Below are 25,195 nucleotides of genomic sequence, written 5' to 3'. Positions count from 1 at the left end.
CGTTGAAGACAGATTTGCGCCGCTGGAAGAAACAGTTGAAATGTGATTCCCCAGGCGAAGTAAATATAGGGATTTGGGGGGGCGAATTCCCCAGCTAGCCGCAGGGTAGTAGAAACATGAAACTTGTGTGACATCTTAGGAACTTTATATGAAATCCTCTCATCTTCGTTTGTTTGTCAGTCAGACAAGCACCCAGAAATTTCTGTTCGAAATGGTCCAAGCTTTGGGTGGAGGGTGGAATACTACAACCCGCTTTCAAAAAAATATAAATGATAGCTTAAATTATTTTGTGACGAAAAAACTTAGGGGGGCCTAGGTGCCCCCGGCCCTGGCGTAGATAAAATCTCTAGCTTGCTGCAAAGAGCGCAGTAACTCAATGGTAGGGTGGTCATTGCTCGTGATATGGGGTTTTTTGGTCAATTCCGGGCCTAGTGGGTTTATGATGGACAATAAACATAGTGTCCATGATTTTCTCGTGGTTCTCCTGTTTTCTTCCTCATTACACCAATTATAATATTTATTCATTTTCTTTAATCATCTTCCTTCTTTATCTTAATGGGCATAAACGTCGGTCGTTAAAACTTTTTGTTTGCCAAACCAGTTTTTGTAGCTTACTTTTTTTTTACTAGGGATTTTGTGGAAAACCACTGAAAAAATCTTTAAGTTCTACGTCCCACGGTTATGCCGGTTAGGCTAAAGGAGACGGTGATGATGAGTAATGAATGAAATGGTGGAATGAAGAAAGTGGGAGAAAACGGGAGAACCCCGAGAAAACCCACGCACACGGTGTTTGTCCACCACAAAGTTCACTTGGCGGGAGTAGGGTTTGAACCCGGGACCCCATGCACCAGAGGTGAACACTCTACCACTGAGCCACCGCGGGAAAACCACTGAAGTTGGAAACTCTGTGAACCACATGATATGCTTATCTGTACGTGATTATCAAAAGAGACTGTTCATTTACTTTAGTAAAACGAGAAGTCAGCAGTAACACGGACACGGATGTAGCAAGGATGTAACTGCCTTATGTAAGTACTTAGAATGTAGCCGGCATGTCAATGTTAAACCATACATAGACCATAAGTAGGTTGGTAGATAGGCTTACGTTTTATTAAAGTAATGGGCTAATATTAATAGTGCAGAGAATGTTCTTGTTTGTGTCTTAATTGCCTGTTATACCTGAAGACAGGTTCTAACTACTTACGTAAAGTGCTTTAACAGGATTTCTAAGCCAGAAAACTGCAGGGAAAGGGTAGACAGTACCTTCTTTTCTCTGGCTATAAAACGTTTATAGTAACAGACCCGTATCCACGGGGTACACAAGGGCCGGGCCCTTAATTTGTACTGACCTCTCTAAAATGTTCATGGTAAGTTTGCAAATGAACTATAATATGGTGATGAACTATAATATGGTTGGATCGCCCCCCTAACTTCTACCGGCCCCCTACATTTTTGGGCTGGCTACAGGTGTGTATAGTAACAGAAATTAACGAGGTACTGTACAAACTGTAAATTAGGAATATAAATACTACGTATAAAAGTACGAAACGATTATGACATTATTATGTAGTTATCGAGTTTCAGTGAGAAGGTATGCAGTGGTATGACATATCGCCTCTGTTTTTTCGGTGATGAAGACATACCGTCACTGGAAAGTGGTTGCTAATATACGATACCTTTAATAAATCGATTTTATACACAGTAATTGACGAATAGCTTTCCACGCCAAAGATTTTGAGTTGGCAACATTTTTATTTTCTTTTTCCCAATACTTTTATTTTGTGTTATTTTTTAAAATGACGTGTCTACAAAGAACTTCACTCCTTGCTCCTAATATAAGCAAAAACTCGTGTTGGTTGTATTGGTTGCACGTAAGGGCCACATAAGAGAAAGGAATGAGTCATGGACCATGGGTCCAATTCAAATAGAAAAGAGTGTATTGAAGATGCGATTCGTTTAAACTGAAATCGGAAAGCATTGTTGAGTTCACCAGAACTTCTTTTGTGTCTGCAATTAGAAAAAAAATACATAACTGAGTCGTATTTACGAGAAAAATATAGTTTAAGCAATGAAAAACGTCTGTTGTTTTGCTTAGATAAGTGGTTTATGTTAAATCTATTGTTTTGTTTGTTCTTTTATGTTAAGCGCTTATGTTTTGTTATGCCATATTCAATTTTTTAATTATGTATGTATGTATCTTCTTACCTTAATGCATATTGTTGCCGCGTTTTGAGCATAGGTGGATTTAGGGGATGTCTGTTGTGGGGGCGGATCTTCCGGAGGTCTGGAATAACCTACAGTCAGTCGATTGGGAGGTCCGCAAGTTGTCCTGGGGGAAATTGTTTGTCTAAAAATTCGGTGTTTGATCTTTTCATGTATAATTCTCTATAATACAACATAAGAGAATATTTCTTTTTATTTTTCTCAGAAAGTTGGGGGGCAGGGTTCAAAGCCCCTCCATATCCCCGTAACTACGGAGAAACTCTTTCATGGTTTTGAGTCATTATGTAAATAGAAATGCAACCTTTTAGGCAATATACCCTCAATGTATTTCAACATTTATACAGATGGTGTGTCGAGTTAAAATGGTAATAAAACATACCGCCTCTGTTTTTTTTTTTTTTCTACTTCGAACACTGTCGAGTTTCATGTGTTGGCTATCAACATTCGTCCGAATGTTCTCTGCAATGTTCCTGGAATGTTCTCTGGCTTTTCGTAATGTCAAGAAGCTGGATTCTTGATAGAAGATGAAGTAAAAAACAGCCAATTAATTATATCTTATGCTGGCTAATCTTAATAACAGAAAATGAAATGAAATCTTTGAGTTAACGCCTCACGATTACCCTTTAGGCTAAGGGAGACTGATTAAAGTAAGTGAATGATAATGGAAGAATTCGTGGAATGAGAAAGTGGGAGGAAATGACCTAGGAGCACAATGTTGAATACCACAAACTTACATGACCGGGGACCGAACCAAGGACCCCATGCACCAGAGGTAAGCGCTCTACCACTGAGCCACAGTGGTCCCACTCTTAATAATAAGTTTTGTTTTAAATACTCATAAGTAGTAGTAAAAAAAATGTTCTTCTGTGACCAGTAGTAATCAAGTGTGGCGAAAGTAAATGTTGTAGGCGCTTCGTTACCTACTATAACCATTAAAAAACACAGATAATGATATAGGTTCTGTAGGATCTTCTTACTCAGTAACTAACAAAGTTTCTTCCAGGCATACTTGGGGGGCGAGGAAAGATATGAAATCTTTAAGTTCTACGTCCCACGTTTATGCCGATTGGGCTAAAGGAACGGTGATGATGAGAAATGAATGAAATAGCGGAATGAAGAAACTGGGAGGAAACGGGAGAACGCCGAGAAAACCCACACACACGGTGTTTGTCCACCACAAAGCTCACTTGGCGCGAGCTACGATCGAACCAAGGGCCCCATGCACCAGAGGTGAACGCTCTACCACTGAACTTTGGGGGAGAAGAATTCACACACACACACACACCATCCCTGATGACATTTCAATTTTTCATTCCTTCCCCCGACAAAATTTTCGGCTAGCGAAATTCTCGATTTAAACCAAATAATAGTTCGAGTTTGGGAACGTAGTTCCAGTATCCAAATGGACGGCCGAAACCAGTGGCGTATTTAGGGGGGCTTCCGGGATTAAGCCCCCCGAAATCTTACTTACTATAGTAAAGTATATGAAATATCTTCCAGAATTTTCACATTTTCAGGCAAAGCCCCCCCTCCGAAAGTTAGCAAAGCCCTCCCTGAAACTAAATCGTAAATACGCCACTGGCCGAAACATAGCGCATTTCCGCCAGTAGGCCCTACTTCCAGGTTTGTTTCCGGTAGGTTCCAAAGGCATGAATTACATATGGAACGTACAATAATTGTGTTTTGATTTGACTTGTAATTTTTGTTTAAGTTTCCGAAAAGAATTATCTTGAAAGAGGAAATGGATTAAAGATAACGAAGATAAAGTGTCATGAAAATAAAGTGAAACACCAATTATTATTTTTTTTTAGCTTTTTTACCTACAAAAACAAGAAAAAGAACAGAAAAGAAAATTGAACCCATGTTGTTTGAAGCCGAAATCGTAACTTCTAGAACACTGTACTTAGGTTGACAGTGGAAGTGATTAAGTTATTTATTCGACTAGTAAACTGATTTGTGATTTACGCAATCGTTCATTGATTTATGTTTTTCGCTCGTAACCGATAGCACTGCAACACATCAGTTGGTCACGAGATTAGGCCGGTAAAAATAAACAAGTAGCATAACTGAAGGCAAATTATTTTTGCAAGTAATTTCTATAATTGAAAATGGACTGAAAACAATAACAATAATGGGGCCCTTGTTACTAGTTTCTGTCGACAGACAAACGGCTGTATCTGTTCTATGACCCATTCTACTTATACGAATCTATAGCATAACGTAATTTCAAGTCGGCAGTAAAACAATTGACCGTCTGACTTTTAGCGTTTATTTTTTCCGCCAGGTGGCAGCAGTATTTCAGGGAGTCTGAAATCTCGTGATCACTAATACAGCAAAACTAGTGTGCTAATACCGGTACGTCATTTTAAAACGGAACCTTATTGTGTTGAAAACTACTATGAAATAGTAAGTAATGAGCTGATATATATATATATATATATATATATATATATATATATATATATATATATATATATATATATATATATATATATATTAGATGATTAGAAGTTTTACTTACTCATCTCCAAATCTCTGAAACAGGTGCATATAGAAAACGGAAATTTTGTAGAATGTTCTCCATAAGGACTAAGGTATGGATTTTAGCGAAGTGTAACACTTAAAGACTGAAGTAAGGCGTTAATTTTTTCTTGCCTTTTTTTTCCGATCTCCGAACCGTACGCCGTGAGAAACTGAGTTTTTGTACAAATCCTCTTGTTACACCCTAGACTATATGGGTAAGACAGATTTTGTGAAATTCCACACGTGAGAAATTTCACTTTGAAGGGTGAGTACGAGGTGTAAAAGATTTCGCAATGCTATTATGTACTTTCTTTTCAAATACTTGGCACATAAGCAAGGGCGCCGATCCTGGGGGGCAGGGCCCTCCAAAGCTCATGGGGTCTCCCTATTGTACTCATGAATATACAATATTTGGCGTAATTTGAGTGCAATTTATCTTAAAACCTTTATATATATACGTACCTTCTGCATCTGAATGGGTCCCCCAAATTTATAGAGAAATCGGCGCCCTTACACATAAGCACGAAATTTAAATATGAGTGTTCTTACTTGTTTATTTATTTATCAAATTATGAATAACTTATTTACTTGCACGTACTTTCTAAATCTACTCCCAACGATGGAAGGAGGCTGAAATTTTACTATTTATTAACGTGTTTCTTTTAAATTCTTGGATATAAAGGCATAGTAATGGCGTATAAGAATGATTTTTGTTTCACAAAATACACATCTCTCACTTTTGATTAAAAACAAATTCAATAGAAGTGACGTAGAGGCAAAGATAAAATGCATTGCAAACAAAGTGACTATCGCTAAACAAATTAAAATGAAAAATACTGTTATTAATTTATCTTGAGAATCCTTTGACATAATAAAATGAAATTTGATTAAATCCAACACCTAGGGACTAGGACCAGCCGGTCATAACTTCTAAATCGCTTATAGTAATAATCGAGGACAAGAATATGTCATCTGCTTGTGTAGAGACTGTCGGTGGACCAGAGTCGAATATTTAATCTCTGAATTCCGGATTGACTAAAATTTAACATCTGTTGTTAGTACCAAAACTAGATAATACAATGCGTAAGAGAGAGAAGGGGAATTGTGCGCATCTAAGCCAAATACGTTCGTGTGGTGTTGATAATGAGAACAAAGAAATAGTAATTACCTGAATAGGCTCTTTCTCCACTGTGCCGCCATACAGTAATATTAGCTTAGGTCTATAATTAAACATAGGGAAATTATACTGCTATAAAACAAGATATTTGTGTGCTCGCAAGTTTCACGCTATGGGGTAATTGTGCGCAGCAAATCTGGAGATCCGAAGGTTAATGAAAACACGAATGCAGTTGTAATTCACACTTTATTAATAGTCTGAAATAGTAGTCGACTAAACTAAGAAATGTGTTGATAATAGGTCCAGAATTGGCGTGGGACTATGAAAACTTGACCCACGACCCACTGACCCACCACCCACCGTGACCCACGACCCACTGACCCACCAACCACCATGACCCACTCTGACCCACGATTCACCATGACCTACCACCCCCTGTGACCTACTCTGACTCATCAAAAGCCATCGTCATCAACTCTGAACACGATCCACGGCCTCTTCTGTACTGACTAAAGAGTTTACACTTGTAATAAAACAAGACTGTGAAAGGGTCACTAATCGGAGTTTGAATTTCTAGTCAATTGCTCAAGCACCACTCTGTTACAATAACGGTGGATCTGACCTTTACAATATCAAATGGTAAACTGTTCGTCAGTGAGGAAATTGAAACAGTTCGAGGTGGAGGGGGGGGGGGGAATTAGTGTGTGCCTAAAATATACTTGTACTAAGAGAGCATTCTTGCAAGTGTTAATTTCTCAACGCATTCCAAAAGAAACTTCTGTTCACAGGAAAATACTCCTGTACAATATGGAAAAGGTTATGGTTTCTCAGTTCACAGTATTTTTCTCACAAAAGACTTAAAAAATCAGTTTTTTATAGTGTATGAAGGTGCTCGGGTACCCTCTGTGAGAGCATCTCCATAAAGTATGCTCATAATTGTAATTTGTGTAATCACTAAAACACCACGTTTAATTTAAGTTACAATTATGCATAATTGCAATTATTATGAATATTTATTCAAAGTAGTTTACCTAAAGCAAAGAAGAGACTTACTAAAAATTAGGTACAAAGTTGAATAAGACAAATAATCCATTAGTAATACAAGTATACATTTTCCATAACTCGTAATTTGCCACCTTAAAACAAATATAAAATCGGGTTTATTTCCTGTTGACCTCCAGAAATTTTTCGTGGTAAATCTTCCGCAGCGGAATAATGTCCGTCCTTGAGCCAAGAAATAACTAGCTCGTCTACTTTGAGCTTGTCTAGCGGTGGGCCATTAACATTGATGAACAAGTTAGACAATGTTTGAGCACTTAGTCTATTTCTAATATCAGTCATCTGTAAATTCATAAGGGGAAATCCCCGTTCGCACTCTGTCGTGGAAATTGATAATACTTCTACCCAATTCTGCAACTCCTCATCGACAATCTGCTTGTTAGACTTAAGTCTGATAACGATTTTTCTCGGTCAGTTTTGAAATACTCAGCAAGAAGTATCACCTCTCTATCACCATACAACAAATTTTCCATTCCGATCATGTTAGTTAGTAATGTCGACTCATGGAGAACAGAAACTTCATCTACCACACCTTCGATAGGGAATATTGTGCATAAATTATCAATTAAAGACTGATAAACTGATGATTTCTTATTTGTTTATAAATTTAATTTTTGTAATTACACATGAAGGTTTGATGCCATTACCAAGTTTCCTCACCCCTCTAGAAAGCGAAAGGGAACGAGGTTCCTGGAAAGTGTTCAGAGGTAAATGGGAATTTCCCTCCTTCTTCCCCTTCAATTACCACACTGCTGTTTTCCATGTTCCAAATTACGATGAATTTCAATTAAATTATCATAGTATAATTATTTCCTTGATGAATTATCGATACTTCTCAGTGGAAAAAATGATGAAATTTGAAAGTTCCAAATCAAGGTAAGTAGACCAACGTAAAGGGAAAAAAAAGAGTAACATTTTTGATATAATTATGCGTACAATGCAAACTTAAAATTTCCGTGTAATTAAGCTTATAGTACAAATTTTATGTCTGTTTTTCCCACAACTTTATGGGTTGATTGCCCTGTGATGTAAGCGCTCCATATAATAAATATAAGCTTCAGCAATTATTATAGTAAAAAGCAATGGATATATGAAGCAAAGTACTGTATTTTTTGTTTCTGATTTTTTTTCTTAACTAATATCGGATCATTTTTACAAACCAACTCACTACAAATTTCCATATATAGAAAGTGCCTCCCTAAGTAAAGGAGAATTTTAAAAAATGCTAGGACACATTCTGTTTATTTTCAATAAAGAGTTAATACACTGAATTTCAGCTCCGTAAGTTTAACGGGTTGCGAGATACTCATTTTTTTTTTCGCAAAAATTTGAATCCTCACTACCTCCTTAGGATATTATGCATTTTAATAAAAGCAATATAACATCCCAATTTGGATTAAGGCCTAACTATATACCAAAAGTAATTTCATTTGACTTTGCAATTTGACCGTGAATGATCAGGCACACATAGTTACTTTCAATTTTTATATAATAATTTATATATTACAGTGATTCAAAAATGTATTTTTTCCAGTAGTTAGCTCTAAAAACTCACAGGTCTCGAAAGCCAAGTTGTAGTGTAAGTCCTATTGCTATTATTACTATTAAAAATATCAATATCCAAAAGTGCCTGAAGTTCTTTTTTCACTTGGTTAGATATACTCACCTCAGGTAAGTAGACAGAAACAAATGGAAAAGGAAGGGAAATGAAGGTCTTGAAAGTAAAACAAAGTTAAAGTTACCAGTGTTCAGAAGATATTGTCTACAATGCAGTGAGCAAAGTGGGTCGGTAGATCAGACTGAGTCGGTGGGTCACAGTAGGTCATGATGGGTGATGGGTCATGATGGGTGGTGGGTCACAGTGGGTGGTGGGCGCAGTGGGTCACATGCTGTTGACCCACGACCCGCTGACCCACTCAGGAAACTTGACCTACCGACCCACTGACCCACTCCATCTCTGAATAGGTATTTTTAGCAAACGCTTTCACTTCCGGTAATCCTGTTCAAACTTGTTCCCTCAGGCTGCCTCACTCTTAACATCAAGGTGTCACTATATGAACTCATATAACCAGTCCTATCCTGCTAACCCTACGTCTCTGTTAAAATTATTCTTTATTTTCATCTCTTCAGCTTATCGAAATGCCACACGCCTAAGCTCTTTCGATGTCAATCCATAAAATACTTTACTCAGAGTAAACACACAGTCTCTTAGTTCTAACTCTATTTCTTTGGGAAGGACTGAATGGCTGCCTAATCTTGGTACTGATGGCCGGTTTAGTATCAAGTATTTTCTCAATGTCGATTCTGATATGTGGTAACATCATCCTATTTCTCTAATTTTTTATGTCATCGTCTCGTTGCATCGACAGCGTTTTGCAAAGTTTCTTACGAATAGGAATTCTTTTGTTGTTTTCCTAATGTTCCTGAGCGGCATCTGTAATGAAAAATGATGAAGAATGAACTTACAACTTGATCCACAATATTTGAATGGGTAGGGGAATCATGCATATTTGCGCGCACCATTACCCCATACGTCCCGTCGAAATAAAAATTGTTGCGGGTCAAGAGTGTATGTAGGAACTAGTATGCGCAATATCCAAATCTTCAAGTTACAGAATCGTGCGGTACTTCCGCAACAATTTTTATAGAGGAAGTTGGTGAGTACTTCAAATTATGTGCCCGTAGCCGAACTCCCTATATGAAATTTATTGCGTGAGTACTTTAGGATTCTGAAACATGCATTTTTGGGTAGCGCACGTATTAGTTTCTAAGTGAAGCCTTGGCCCGACTACGATGTACCATAGTATTGGAGCTATGGACCTTTAAAGTTCAATTTTTCATGTTTCCAGGCAGCCTATAACTCCGAAAGGAAGCATTTGTACACCCAGGTTGCACTATACTTTTGTCTTATCTTGGTGTCAGGAATCACCTCCCAAACGTTATCGGCGTTGTTTTGAAACACCCTGTATATGTTGCATATGAGCAACCGCTGAAAATACTCCACTCCTGGAAACTGTATTATTCCCGTTCTGCCGGAAAAGATTGTTTATTCACTTGTGTACTCTATATATAAAGATACACTTTTAAATACAGTACTTTATCTACTGCTCTTTGTCTCCTTTTAAAAGTAACATACGTAGTATTTATAAATTGTATCTCATTACAGTGCTCCAGGCTGTGATAATGATGAATACTCGTCTCTAATGAGGATGCAAACTTGCTGAGTTCGAACTCTGGTTCGGAAGCAGTTAATAACAGTAAAAGGTTTAAGAGGTGAGTTTCAATTGAACAGTGTTCTAATCAAATTTGCCTATTTGAAATTCTTACGTTCATTTCCAGCACTGATTACAAGTTAAAATGAGACATAAACCTCTCTCTCTCTCTCTCTTTCTCTTTCTCTTTCTCTCTTTCTCTCTCTCTCATTGACACGTTATCTGGAAATTCATACATGCTAGCTTAAGAAATTTGTAATATTGGTTATCGAAGGACCACACACATACACTGCTCTCTCTTGAGGACAGTGCCATGACAAGTCTCTTGAGAGGCCTGATGATGCAAAAAGGTTATCCTTCCCTCCAATCAATAAGTTGGCCCGAGTACGATAACGTATTTGTGAGGGTCCCCAAATAAGTTATTTTCTAGATGTAGCAATTGAAGCTTGATCTCAATCCTAGAAGCCAAAAGAAGTCGTTTGCCTTAATTATCCATCTTCCTTAGACTAAGAGGCATAATCGTAGGACTTCAAACTGAAAGATGGAGATGCATCCCAATGAATTGACTTATACCTTTATTTTCCCGAGGCCCTGTTTCCTTGGGGGCCCTTGCTGCAGCAATGCCTGATCCTCTCTTGCTGGAAGCAATAAACAAATTGTATTATTAAACCAAACAAGTGACCCCACTAAACCTTTCGATTTCAACAGACATCTTGCACTAAAGCTTTGATGTTTATGATAATGATGTACTAGCGATCGCTTTCGCCGTCGTTTCAGTAACTCCTTTGCTATTCTGCATTCAAGGGCTGCAATATATTGTGTACTGTCTATACTATGCGGGTCGTTTCCATAATCTTAATATATATCTGTGATTTTCACTTTTAGAACATTACTTGCATTTTAATAATGGGGGAAAGGGGATCAAAAGTAGTTTATTTTCTATAGTGCACATATTTTACACAAAATAAATAACAGGGAATTTTAAGCATTCAATAATAAATAATAGGACTCTCGGACAGTAAGTTCCACCACACGACGGTTGTTATTGCTCTTCCTTAGAATTAGCGGAGAGTCGGCTAATGGTGCACATCTCTGTGTGACTGTTTCATAACATGTAATGTGGATCTAACCTGTGCTCACATCTAGTACCTAACACTAAGAGTGACCATTTACAACGCGACAGTTAAACTAATCTCGCATAAAATGCAGTAAATTTTCTAGGCAGTAAAATCTGTGAATTAAACTCTCAACTACAGTTTTGAAATTTTTACATGTAGAGTGGTAGTAACTGCTCCCCCAATCGGATAATGACGCTCAATCTGAGTGCTATTTCCCCCGCTGCTTTGTTATTACAATTTTATGGAAAATGATCAAAGTATGCTATCACTGGAGGGAAATTTTTGAATCTGGCTGTCAAACAGAAATTGATTGGGAAGATAAAAACATCGAACAAGATGTACGAATTGTTCGTAATGGGCACATAATGAGTGCAAGAATGCTTTTCATAATAAGCGTCAAACATTTGCATTTGTGACCAAAATTTTGTATATTTTTACATTTAAAAGTCTACATGATTATTAATAAATACGAGTCCGAAAAATATGGTTTCTGTTTCAAAAACTTGTACTGAATTTGTACTATTACGAAGGTTGCTTAGTATCATTACCCTACCAGTAGAGGAATTGCGCTTTAACATTTACTGTTAATTTTTCACTTCTGTAAGAGTAATTAATAACGAGAACGGACAAAGTACTAAACAAGGATATAATAGAAGTATTGTTCTTTCTAATGCAGCTTTCCTTTACGTATCATTCTATTCGATAACAGTTTGTGAGATTTTTGCAATTTCACATAAATGGTCACCATTCCCCCATTTTCCCCTAAAACTGATCTACATCAATTATTTATTGATTTTAGAAAGGCATACGACTCGGTTAGGAGAGAAACATTATACAACGTCCTTGCAGAATTTGGAATACCGAAAATGCTCATTAGATTGATTAAAGTATCTTTAAACGAATCCCAAAGTAAAGTCCGGGTAGGATTTTTTTTGTCGACAAGCTTTCACCTCGCGAATGGCCTGAAACAAGGAGATGCGTTGTCGCCATTATTATTCAGCTTTGTCCTGGAATACGCTATAAGGAAAATCAAATATAGTAATCAGGGCCTACAGTTGAAGGTGTTCACCAGGTTATGGAATATGCTGATTATGTAAATTTAATAGGGTATGATAGGAGAACAATAGAAATAAACGCTTGCAGTGACTTGGGTTTAGAAGTAAATGCAGAGGAAACTAAATACATGGAAGTGCGTCGGGACCGTAATATGGCAAATTATGGATGCGTTAAAATATTAAATAAAACTTCTGATGAAGTGGATAATTTCAAATATCTACGATCAATATTAACAAACGAAAGTCATATACACGAAGAAATTAAATGTCGATTAAAAGCAGGGAATTCGTGTTATTATTCAGTTCAAAATCTCTTGTCGTCGCGAATTCTTTCGAGGAATTTGAAGTTTAAAATATATAAAACGATAATCATACTTGTTGTTCTGTATGATTGCGAAACATGGTCGCTTACTCTGAGGAAAGAACATAGACTAAAAGTATTTGAGAACAAGATCCTGAGGCGAATATTCGGACCCAAGAGGAACGGGAATGAGGAATAGCGGAAACTTCATAATGAGGAGCTACATAATTTATACGGTTTACCAAACATTGTTAGGGTAATCAAGTCTAGGAGGCTTAGGTGGGCAGGCCATCTAGCTAGGATGGAAGAAAGTAGAAACGCTTTCAAAGACTTGACTGGAAGACCAATCGGAAAACGACCATTAGGAAGACCTAGGCGCAGATGGGAAGACAATATTAAGATGGATCTCGCAGTAATTGGAATACAAAGTAGAAACTGGATTCATTTAGCTAAGGATAGAAGTCAGTGGAGAGTTTTTTGTGAACATTAAAGTTCCGGGTTCCATAGGCCGTGTTCGCTTATTTTTCAAATTTAAACTAAACTAATTCATACCATACATTAGGTGAACCGATGTTCTGATCGTGGAGTAGTGAAATCTTAGCGCATTGGCAAAGACGTCGGTATTCTTGTCACATTGACTAAAGACTCTGCAGGAAGACCTAATATAAAAAATATCTACTTGATTTCTAAGTCTCCAGCAAACGAAATCACCTGCGGAATTTGACGAATATTTCTTGGACGAGCTGGTACCAAATATTGAATTAGTTGCATCTGTGGATGTTGTTTTATAAGTTCTGAATGATTGTAACTTGACTAGGCAGAACCATCCCATAGGTGGACCAAGGGGGACATTTTGTCCCAGACCAAGCGCTATATGAGCATTACGCCATAGGAAGAGATATGCTGTTTAAGAAAAGTAACAATTTGATTCATTCTTGGAAAAAATATTTTGAGATTATGAAGTATCATTTTCTATGGCTCATTTACAAGTGCTACTCCAATATAGCGAAACGTAAAGTTAACATAGGCAACGTTAGAGATATCTATGCATATATCCAATTTAAACTTTAATACTCTGAAAATTTGTTAGAAAACTAATGTGTACTAGATAAGAATTTGTAGATTATAAATTCTAAATCTGGTTTTCCTATATCCAAAAAGTAGAACACTTGGTATAATACATTAAGACTGGAACGATGGTCCAATCACTGTAGTACCGAATGCTACAGGGATGGTTACTGTTCTTATTGACTCTTATTCTAATATCATATAATAGTTGCCTATACATTTAGGTAATGCAGTTATCAAAGCTAATAATATTAATAGTTAATAACTATGAACATACACAAAGCAACAACCTTTAAATGGACTGACTGATTTCTATTCTGGTGTTGGATTTACTTAAAAAGGAGATGACTGCGATGAAAAGCTCTCTTCTTTTAAAGTTTGGGCCTCTTGGGTGAAATAAATACTACAGTGTGATTATAAAAGCAGTAACAGTGGTAATGGAAATAATTATTCGATTTTTTTTAGAAATTCGTAAAATTAAATATGTTCAAGTCCTATTAGTACTATTAACTGACATCTATCTATTACAGTTTTTGAACCAAGAGGGTCAGAAGTGGAAGCGGAAGTTATATTGATTTCTAAAGCTTCCAATTTTGCTATAAAGATAAGAGCGGAAATAGAACCTATTCCTACGATACCGAGTTCATATAGTACATCCATTTTGTTTTAATTTGAATTAATCTGGTGCCATATAAAAGGTACCGATTGTTGTTTAATATAAACCAAGTACTATATTGTAATGTTATGGAGTGGATTTATCATTCTTATTACTGTTCCTTTGTGTTAAATATTTAGCGAAATAGTGTAATTGATATGGATAGTTCAAGGTAGCACAAAAAATGTTCATGATTCATACAGAATACTCCATTCCATACAATCGACTTTTGTCCAAAGCCCTGCGAATCGACAGAATGACCTTGTAAATAGGATGACCAAGCAACACCTGGTGAAAGACGGAACTGTTATTCAGTGCCTTTACAAGAAGAGTATGACCAAAAAATCAATCTTGATATGTGTCAATCGTTAAGGAAGCCATGAAACTTCTAATGCTACTGTGAGAAATTGAGTTGCAGATTTTCAAACACTCAGACATTCATTGATGATGGACTTCGCTCCGTTGCATCTTCAACAATAGTTGACCTAGAAAACATTGATATGATCCATGGCATGGTATTTCAGAATCGAATACCTTTGATGTGTTAAAGAAATTATTAACATTTCGTATCAGAGGTCACAACACCCTCTGATAAAGTGCTTAACACACAAATTTGTGGCAGAGTATGACAAAAATATTAGCGAGAAAGGTTCCCAAATGTCTGAATGCCGAACACTGTCGGCAGCACGTTCATTGTTCTTTCCAAGTATACTTCTTCCCCTCTCCCTTCGGAATTGGAACATCGCCCTGCCCCAGAGCTACTATATATCAAATAGTGTACAAGTGTGGCCCCAATTTTGTGATTTCTCCCCAGTTTTATAGGAAAACGCGAGGGAGTGCTCGCTTGTAAGCACATCATTTATCTTTATAAAGATGATACAAACATATTTTAGTAACATTCGAAATTAAATATATGACTTACACCCACCCCTTTAAACCTAAAACAAAACAGGTTTAAAAGCAGTAAACACACCTCATCTCCACACCCAAAATACTCGTGTTAGATTATTCAGGGTAAGGTGATGGCCAGTGTTTTATGGAACTCTGAGAGAATTCTTATGATATACTCTCAAGAAAACGGTTATATATGACTGTAATATAGTATTGAGAACTGTTACGGCTGTAAATGCAAAAAAATATAATGTGACATGAGGTTGAAAGTTGTCTAAAATCGTTTTGGTGTACTAACACAATATACAGTTCATAGGTGTAACAACAAACTGCGAAGAAATAAAATTTTGTCTCATCAAATTTAGTACCATCAAACTTTTTTACTGTTCCCTAGCTTAATAATAATAATAATGTAGTCGTGAAGGAGTTATTAGGGCTGCTAAGAGTGATTTCCTGAACAGTAGAAGTCTTATGAAAATATTATGAATCGATGTAAAAAGCGATTTGCGCCATTGAGGAAACACATTGGAATATACATAGAAAAGGTTTTACGCCTGTGCGATTTTTATTTTTGGATAAGTTAAAAAGTTGTCAATCACCTCAATGTAACATATATATTACAGTATAAAACTGTACGGTAAGAACAGCTGACAAGTTACAAAATATAAATAAATAAAATCACCCAGCGTGATTCGAACCAGATTTAGAAGTATTGAATCAGCAGAAATTAACACGCGTGAGTATCGAAACAACTACAAAGTTTTCCTCCAGTTGTACGGATAGATAACCAACATTTTAACAAGCTTCGTCTTTTTAACGATTTTTATGATCGAAAAGCGAGTGAGTTTTATCTACAACCAAGTTTTCAACATTGTCAAAATACTATTTTGTTCTAAAAGTATCATTACATTAAGTAACGAAAAAGAAACTCACTATATCAAACTGTGAACTGTGAGTTCTGTTCGGAAATTTTCGTTGATTTTTCTTATAATTTCCTTTCCTATTATTTCGAATGCGTTGTTGCCCAACAATGTTAAGGGACTTGGAAAAATTCAGGGGTGCAACTATATTTTGGAGTAGTGTACATATATCAATTTTATGCACATAATTTATATTATAGGGAGAACATATTCTTGGGAATGGTGATTATTAATATGTTGGTCCTAACTTTTTGCAATAGAAAAGATATGTATTACTAGTTCGAGTTCTAACTGAGAAGATATGGAAATATAATGTTGGTATAATATCTTAGAAGTTAAATTGATTTTGAACTTTTAAGTGAAACCAAATCACCAATACTACGTCTTTGTTCTAATGGGTAAATATTTAAATTATCCAATAGTATGTTATAGTTTTCTATTGAGATACAGATTTCTCTTTTAATCTGTATACCAACAACCTAAGAAATTTCGATCGAACTTTTTTCCATTTGTTGGTAATACATTTATTGTGAAGGGTACCAAATTACAGCAGCATATTTCAACTTGGAGCTTATATACTAGGGAGTCTCATAAGTTTCGCACCATACACTATGTAGTAAATAAACGTGCAAGTAAACAGTATAGAAAAGACTTTACCCTACAAAATACGATCATTGTGCTCTATAGTGGATACTTATCTTTCCGCCAAATTTCGAATGCCCTGTGCACACCATATCTTGGTCTTTGAGTCGAAAAACATTTGCACTCGACGTTACACATTATCCTCATTGACATAAGTTTTACCCCCAAAGGAAGTGTACCATTGCATAGAACGAGTGATAATCTGAAGATGTTGAGTCAGGACTCTACGCTGGACATAGGTAAAAGTTCAATACCTTCCTAGTTACGAAATTTTTATTGGATGACGGGAGACCTAAAGCAGAGAGCATTGTGCTGTTGCACCAACAGAACTTTGTGGAGCTATTCTGTGACACAGATTAATACATTCGTTCCAGTTGTTCACACTAAAACTCAGCGTTCACAGTACAACCATGATAAACAAGCAACTAGTGCACAGGATCTTCAAAGTGCAACCACACACTAAGCATCACATTGCGTTCAAACCACTCCTCTTTCATCACTGGTTCTGCGTCCTTGCTTGGTTCCAATCACTGATAACAGAAGTCCGGACTTCCGTTTATAAACCTATATTTTGTCCGACGTCACAATTCGTTTAATGAAACACTGATTCATGAGATTGTTCAACAGTGTTTGTATACTTCCACCCTTCTTTGTTCCTGCTCAGAAGTGAGATAATGTGGGACAATTCTACATCGTCTGTAATCCCTGTTAATGGTAGCCAATGTTCTTTGTAACGTTATGGTTGACTTTGAGGTACCCACATCGGCAGTCAATATATGGGTGCTAGTGCTCAGATTCACCTGCGCCGGTTTGCGTGCACGTCTGGGCTGCGACTCTAGAGTTCATGGGTTTCTACGTCTTTACAGCTGAAGTTGCCATAGACGGTCTGCCAATATGACATTTTAGTTCATCCATCAAGCTTCCAGTTCGTTCGAAAAGTTTGATCATTGTAGACTGTGTGTCGTGTTGATGTCTGTCTATAGTGACCATGTTAGAATATAATATAAACATTCGGCAAACTGATCTAATTTGACAATCCACTAGCAGTGGCCATTATTAAGTCGTTATTTGTATTAATGAAAGCTTTTCAAAATGATAATTTTGATTTCATGATAATTTTGATCATGTTCATGATAATTTTGATTTATTCAACTTTATTCAAAATTCAGTTTTTGCATTATCTTTTAACATTTAAGAGGAACCAGGATTAGGGACAAGTAAGTCATGAAACTTACAAAATTCCGAAGGCACAACTATAAAGTTTTAAAAACGTAAATAATCACACTACGCAATTACGAGCCGAAAACGAGTCTCTGCTTTTAAACGAGTTTGCATTTTTCTCAAAGTACCTGACGATTTTCTGAAAAAACGGGGTAATCGTGTTAAAAACGCAACGTGTAGTCACTCTATCCCTGTATCACCCTATATGCTTACAAAATGCTCGACCAATTGTTTCTGGAATGGTGTACCATTTGTAATACTATTGGCAATCCGGAATAGTGTACCATTTGGACGATAAGAAACTATTGCTCCAAATTGTAAGGCGCCAAGTATTAATTGACCTTGAGAATGCCGAATTATTCTCTTGGTACGCAGAGCTGAAATTCTGATAAAAAGTATAAGATTTGGGATGTCCTCCTGGGGTATAGCAAGCCATATGTATGCAACACGTTACCAAAGACATATTCGTTAGGAGAGAGTTCAGGTGAAGCTATCGGTAAAGGGAGCAGTAAAGCATCATGTTCATATTGAAAGTGTAAGATAAAGCGATCGACATACGATTCCCATTATTCAATTGGGGAGTGGTTTCGTGAAGGACGTTACTAAAGTTTGAAGCCTAGTCTAAAAGCTCCTCGATGCCATTTGCTAGCCAGACACCCTTCAATGCGTATTAGAGTGTGCAGACAACACGAAATACAATAGCACGGTGTGGATATGCAGAATGCAGGCCTCAATCAGCTTGTTGCCAAATATCACTAGACAAAAATGCCTCCATCATGCGGCAAAATATCTCCTACAAAAGTATGCCAAGCTATTAGATGATTAATGTTTGCGACACCATTCCAGCCGCACAGGCTATGTTGTGCTATACAAGGACATTGCAGCATCATGATGGCTGCCATGCAAATATGCTCCATCACCTAAAATGACGTAGAACTGTATGTGAGGACATTAGTCACTGTTCATCAACCTCAAATATGAGCACTAGTGTTTGTGATGTGGCTGTCCGATCTGCCATAATCATGCCTACGAGGAGCCTGTTCTCTCAGTCCGCGATATGAAGAGGCAGCTGTTACTCTGCATGTCGTTATGTATTGTCTTGCTGGACCCACACTTCCACACTCGCATCACTTCGTTATATTTCGTTCAATACGGCACCAAGGTCGAGAATCGCAATAACAATATGCCACAATTATTCCGACATTGTTCGATGATCCAAACACACTCGTGTTGTGCCAACACTTGTGTCATTACTGCATTATGCCTTTCTGATATATAGTATGTCCGGTTGTTGTTTCCAATAGGCGTGGCCAACGTATATGATGGGTCTGCATTCTTATTAGTTTACTCTTTTTTCATCATCTACATTCTTCAAATGAGCGTTAAATCCTATGGCTCTTCTTGATGTTGTATTTTAATGTTCAACATTTTGTTTTGCAGCAGCAAATAGGAAAATTCTTGCAGTAGGATAAGTCGAAGAAGCTGCTATCATCACTAAATAATAATGCACAAGATTTGATTTATGTAGCAGTGAATTCTCGTATATCTTTTGCTGCTTTTGCCGTTGAATTATCACCGCTACATACAATCATTTCATATATGTTTTGCTAAAACAATAAAAAAACAAAAACACTGGAGAAAATATATTTGGTGACCATAACTCGTGAAAGCAATGTGAAGGATCCAGGAAAATGTCGAGGAAGAGATCATGTACTTTAAAAATTCAAGAAGTTATATTGTTGCATTTAAAATGCTTTGAAATGCCATTTTATTCTGTGTATTAAGAATTCCGGTGTAGCTCTCTCTCTCTCTCTCTCTCTCTCGCATATATACTTCTTGGTATGGCCTTACCCAAAATAAATCCTAAAGAATACATATACCAACTTTTTTGTTAAGTCATTGTTTTATTTAATTTAAATTTTAAATTTAAATTTGAATACTATTATATTCTTTTCAGATATTAAGACTGGTTTATCATTCGTGTATATTCAGAGGTATTTACTGCCATGGCTTCGATCCCTGAACGTTCCAGGAAGCAATCAACTCCAACTCTGATTATGTTTCTTGTTTTTTGGCTCCTACGAAATAGAGATTGTGTATCGCAAGGAATTTGTCCAACTTGCTGCGAATGTAGTGAAAATATGGATACTGCTATTTGCAAAGGCTGCGAAGATATTCCCAAAGGATTTGATTCAGATATTAGATCTCTAACTATAGAACACACACCAATCCATACATTACGAAACGACACTCTTGATATGGAAAACCTCTCTGGTCTTGAAGAACTTGCGCTAATATCTTGTCAGATAGAACGTATCAATGATGATGTCTTCTTGAAGATGGATAAATTAACAGAAGTGGATTTATCCCATAACAAACTAACATCTTTACCTCCAAAAGCGTTTGAAGCCAACCACCAACTTGAATATTTAACATTAAACTATAATAAATTGATTTTGGATAATGATGCCATCATGCTATCTAATTCTCTGAGAAAATTAAGTATGACTAATTGTTTTGTTGATAAAATATCCCCTAATTATTTTAGAGGAGTTCCAAATTTAACCACACTTAATTTATCCATGAATCATCTACAGTATCTGGAACCAAGAACATTTACAATTCTTCCTAAACTTAAAACACTTGATTTGACACGAAACAAATGGGTATGTTCTACGAAGTTGACCCAATTAAGTGGCTGGTACCTTTACAAATTTCGTGATAATGCTGCTTTGTACCCCGCCTGTGTATCCCCTTGCCCTGTTCTATGGAATGAATCATTTACGTGTAGTGATAGTTCTGATAACGCAGTAACTGAAAATCCAACACCCTCTCCGAACAATACAAGCACTGTCAACAATGTGAGCTCACAAAATACTCACAATAATGTTACATCCATCTCCTACTTAACAGAGGATCAATGCATGTTTGCAACATTAATAACAATAGCCATTGTTCTTGGTATATTATCTATAGTTGGTATGTTGTGTTACATTAAACGCGAATATATTAAGAGTAGACTTTGTCCTAATACAAACCAGGCCAATGAAGCAGATGTAGATGACGCAAAACAAAAATTAAATTCAATGGAACTGACTTAGGTGGTAATTGAAAAGGCTCCAATCACAAAAGGTTTTAAGGGTAGATGAAACTATTCCAATAATATCTGTATGTTATTTTACTTGATTTAACACGTTCGCTGCCAAATGGCACATATATGTGCCAGGTAGCTTATTTTCATGGACCACCATTAATGTTAATGATAAGCAGCACATCGGAAAAACTTGAAATTGTCTAGCTCACTAGCCTAAAAAACGAAGTTTGACTCTCGGTCCTTTGGGCCAGTGAATCAAATAGGAAAATCATCATTTTGCCTGTGGTGGACTAAGGGTTGGTGACTAATTAACAACTCCCAATGTACAAACCAACCGTTAGGACTGCAAACGTTGTGTTACATTCTAATACACAATTCGTTTCGCCAACTGCAGGAAATCATTAGCAAATTACATTGGCAAATGTGTGTATTAGCCAAGCGATAAACACACGCTATTTTGTTGTCTATGATGTTGGCCATGAAAAGATTAACGATCTTAATAGAATAAACTGTAACGTAAAAATGTCCAATGTTTGTGATGTCTAAAACAGTGGTCGTCAAACCTATGAAGATTCTGAGCTACCGTGCAGTTTTTAAATCCTACTGTGAGCTACCAACCAAAATAACTAAAAACTTCCAGTTTGATTATTTCAGTGCAGGTACAACTTCAAATTAGCCAACGTTTCAAGTACTTTCAAACTTTATTACAAAAAAGATCCACAATATACTTAAATTATTTATGTACGAGGGGGAGTCCGAAAATTAGTTTCCCCAGGTGAGTATGTACAGAGGCGGGGATTCAAAACAAAAAATAACATGTGACATTAAAGATCAGACGTACCTTTATTTTTTCACACTAGTACCACGTACGTACATCGAATATTTGTCATACCGGTCTATAATGCTCGATCCCAGCCCCCGCCAAGTGAACTTTGTGGTGGACAAACACCGTGTGCGTGGGTTTTCTCGGGGTTCTAGCGTTTCCTCCCACTTTCTTCATTCCACCATTTCATTCATCATCACCGTCTGCTTTAGCCTAACCGGCACAACTGTGGGACGTAAAACTTAAAGATTTCACTTCATTTCATTTTACCGGTCTATAATCTTCTAAAACCTCTCCAGGAGAAAGTCAGGGCTCTGCATACGGAAGAAGCGTCGAACAACTTCTGTGACTTCAGCATTGTTTCCAAAGCTTTAACAATGTCATCCACCATCCACAATTTTCATTTGCAGTGGCCGTGCACGCCCTTCCAGGTCTTGGTGTGTCCAGCACTTGCTGCCGCCCCTCACTGAATTGGCGACATCATCTCCACAACATTTGTTTCGACATCACGTCAGGCCCATAGACTGCTACGAGGCGATTATGGACTTCTGTTTCCGATACGTGTTGTGCCCATTCATAGCGGACAACCGCTTGCACTTCCTCCTTTGACCACGACCTCAAAACGCGCCTTCTCTCCATAGCTACCAAGCTCAGACAGAGATTCGTCTCTGCTTTGTGCAGGCGCTGCGACGGCATCATTTGCAGGATCGTGGGCGAACGATACCCACTTGTGCCTGGGTGTGTTGCGCGCCTTGCTTTCCCGTTGCTGTTAGCTTTCCTGGGGAAAACAAACGTGGAAACTTATTTTCGGACTCCCCCGTAAATAGAAAAAATGAAAATATTTCAGGGAAATTAATTCATTTTGCTATTGTTATTAAATTTATTATCTTGAGGGGCTTAAAGAGGAAAGCACACCAGACATTTGTTAGATTACCCAGAAGGTTAGTGCTTCCCTATTGCTTGTTATTGGTATTTGCTATTGTATACACATTTTCATAGCTTTCTTTCATTTACAAATTATATATTTTAATGTGATATGTTTGTCATTCACTTTTGAGAAGTGAGTGTGTTACAAATATATAAGACTATAATTTCGAAATAATAAGATATTCAAAAGTACACAGTTTATACAGGGTGAGCATAAAGTCTTGCGCTGATTACAAAAATTTATTACAGAAGAACCGTTTGACATAATAATGTAAATACTGGTCAGTTACATAGATTAGTATTACAAGTTTTATTTTATTTTTTTTTTTTTAAGACCACTTACGTTAGACCAGTTCTACGTGCGCCCCCTTGGTAGATCGGAGAATGTCTAAGCGGTATTCCAGTTCCCACCAGGACATGTCTTCTGTCACAGTATCCACAACTGCTTGTATCCTAGCCTTTAGTTCCTCGACGTTAGCAACAGGTGTGGAATAGACTCTGTCCTCGATATAGCCCCATTTAAAAAAGTCCAGTGGAGTAGTGTCTGTGGCGGGGAGAGCGTGATACCACAGCACGCATTGCGCTTTCTCCTTCTTCGATGCCATTTCGCCAACTACACCGCGCGCGCCAAATAACGTATTGCGTCACTCTTGGGTAGCACTAGTGCCATCTATTGGTCTCTAAAAGAACTTTAATACTAACGTATATAACGGAACAGAATTTACATTATTCTGTCCAACGGTTATTCTGTAATATTTTTTTATAATCAGGGCAGACTTTATGCTCACGGTGTATTTTTAAACTTTAAGGTGCACATCTGTAAATAATATATATCATAAGAAAACTTTTAAACTTCTTAATTGGTAGACACTGATAATGCGTCATTGTAAAGATAATTTGTGTACAAAAATATTAATTTGACTGTTGAAGGAAGACTGATGTAAAATTAAAATCCTAATAATTTTAAGATGACCAATGCTCAAAACTTTGCATTATATAGAGTATGTAACTAAACATGACGAAAAATAACTATGATTTTGCAAACCGTAAGATATATTTACATATAATCATTAGTGTTGGTAATTTAATGTATGCTATTCACTTTCCTTATTAAATGATATATTTATATTGTTGTGTGAATGTGTTTCTGCAATGTAGTATTATTTTGTACCTATCTATGGAAACAGTTTGTGAAACCTTGTCTATGTACTTTTTAAACATTTTAAGAGTTCAGCGGTGAAGGTGATAGTGCTAACATCCCCTAATGTGGTGTGCAGAAGAGGAAGGGGGATTAGTGAAAATTCTACACTTTAAACTGCCTACATACTGTCACACTTAACTACAAATACACATAAAATACATCCATTCTCAATTCTTTTAATTTTTCACTTTTCCCAATTTTTCACCCTGGCGATCTTGGTAGCAGGCCCTCTTCGCCCTGCTGGAACTCCTTCCTGAATTTTACCATTATTTTACTCTATTGTGACAATTCATTCATTTTCCTGATCTTGACAACTTAACATACCCGATCATGACTCTATAGAATTACAATTTTACTTTACTTCATTTTATTTAATGTATACTACAGGCAATACGACTAGAAAGTCGGCCAAAAAATGCAAATAGCGTCGTCCGTCATTTGTAAAATTTTATACATTTTCTTATACAAGCAATTCATTCCTCAGAGAATTAATTCAAAACAAACACAATTTTTAGCATAGTAGGCCTGAAGGCTGATGTACCTATTATTAAATACACTGTTAATGGTGAAGAACACAAGACTAAAGAAAACAACAATTTAAGGTAACATGAGTAGTGGTAAGAAGTAGCCGAATGCTGTAACAAGACAGCATTAGCATTCTATATACCCTAGTGCAATAATTATTTAGCATGCATTAAATGTTCTAAGTGGTATTACTTAAGTTGTAAAAACAATTCAGCCAGTATTTTTGTGATAACCTAGTCGAATGTAAGATTAGTATAAACTAAGTATTTTGTGATAAGACGTCAAGTAATGAGTTTAATAGCAATATGGTGTTGAAGGTACTACCCTTAAACAAAATATAGCATAAGTAACTACTCTATCAGTATTTATTAAGAAAATTGTATTGCTCAAGGCTGCTAAAGTAATAAGAGGTGTGCACTCAAACATTGTGTTCAACGTCACTCAATTATTAATATGAGTGACATTGAACTCAATGTTTATTTATTATTACCTAGAAGTTTTTTTTTTTTTTTTTTTTTTAATATGAAACATACTCTCTCCAGAAACTGTAAATACTGTACAGGATAATTTAAAATGAATTACCTAATTTATTTTGCTGTTTTGTTTCAGTGTTAGAGAAT

The 25,195-nt window shown here is 36.6% G+C and overlaps 1 protein-coding gene across 2 annotated transcripts; it reads left to right on the top strand.

Moving 5' to 3' along the window:
- Positions 1 to 980: 980 nt before the first annotated feature.
- LOC145683811 (trophoblast glycoprotein-like) lies at positions 981 to 25,195 on the top strand. 2 transcript variants are annotated; one of them, XM_081755404.1, is made up of 3 exons: positions 981 to 1,028; positions 10,089 to 10,195; positions 19,963 to 25,195. In XM_081755404.1, the coding sequence occupies exon 3, from the start codon at positions 20,012 to 20,014 to the stop codon at positions 21,104 to 21,106; it is 1,095 nt and encodes a 364-aa protein (XP_081611530.1). In that variant the 5' UTR covers positions 981 to 1,028; positions 10,089 to 10,195; positions 19,963 to 20,011; the 3' UTR covers positions 21,107 to 25,195. The 2 variants fall into 2 exon arrangements, with proteins under 2 accessions (XP_081611530.1, XP_081611531.1); XM_081755405.1 differs by lacking the exon at positions 981 to 1,028 and adding an exon at positions 4,541 to 4,629.

This window comes from Thermobia domestica, chromosome 4 (genome assembly GCF_964235325.1).
Source record: "Thermobia domestica chromosome 4, izTheDome1.hap1.1, whole genome shotgun sequence".
NCBI classification, from domain to species: Eukaryota; Metazoa; Arthropoda; class Insecta; order Zygentoma; family Lepismatidae; genus Thermobia; species Thermobia domestica.
Note: the sequence above shows the minus strand (reverse complement) of the source record. Positions and strands in the feature narration are given on the sequence as shown.

What these genes read in the sequence shown, in the direction of transcription:
- LOC145683811 (XM_081755404.1), top strand. Translation starts at nt 20,012, where the DNA reads ATGGCTTCGATCCCTGAACGTTCCAGGAAGCAATCAACTCCAACTCTG.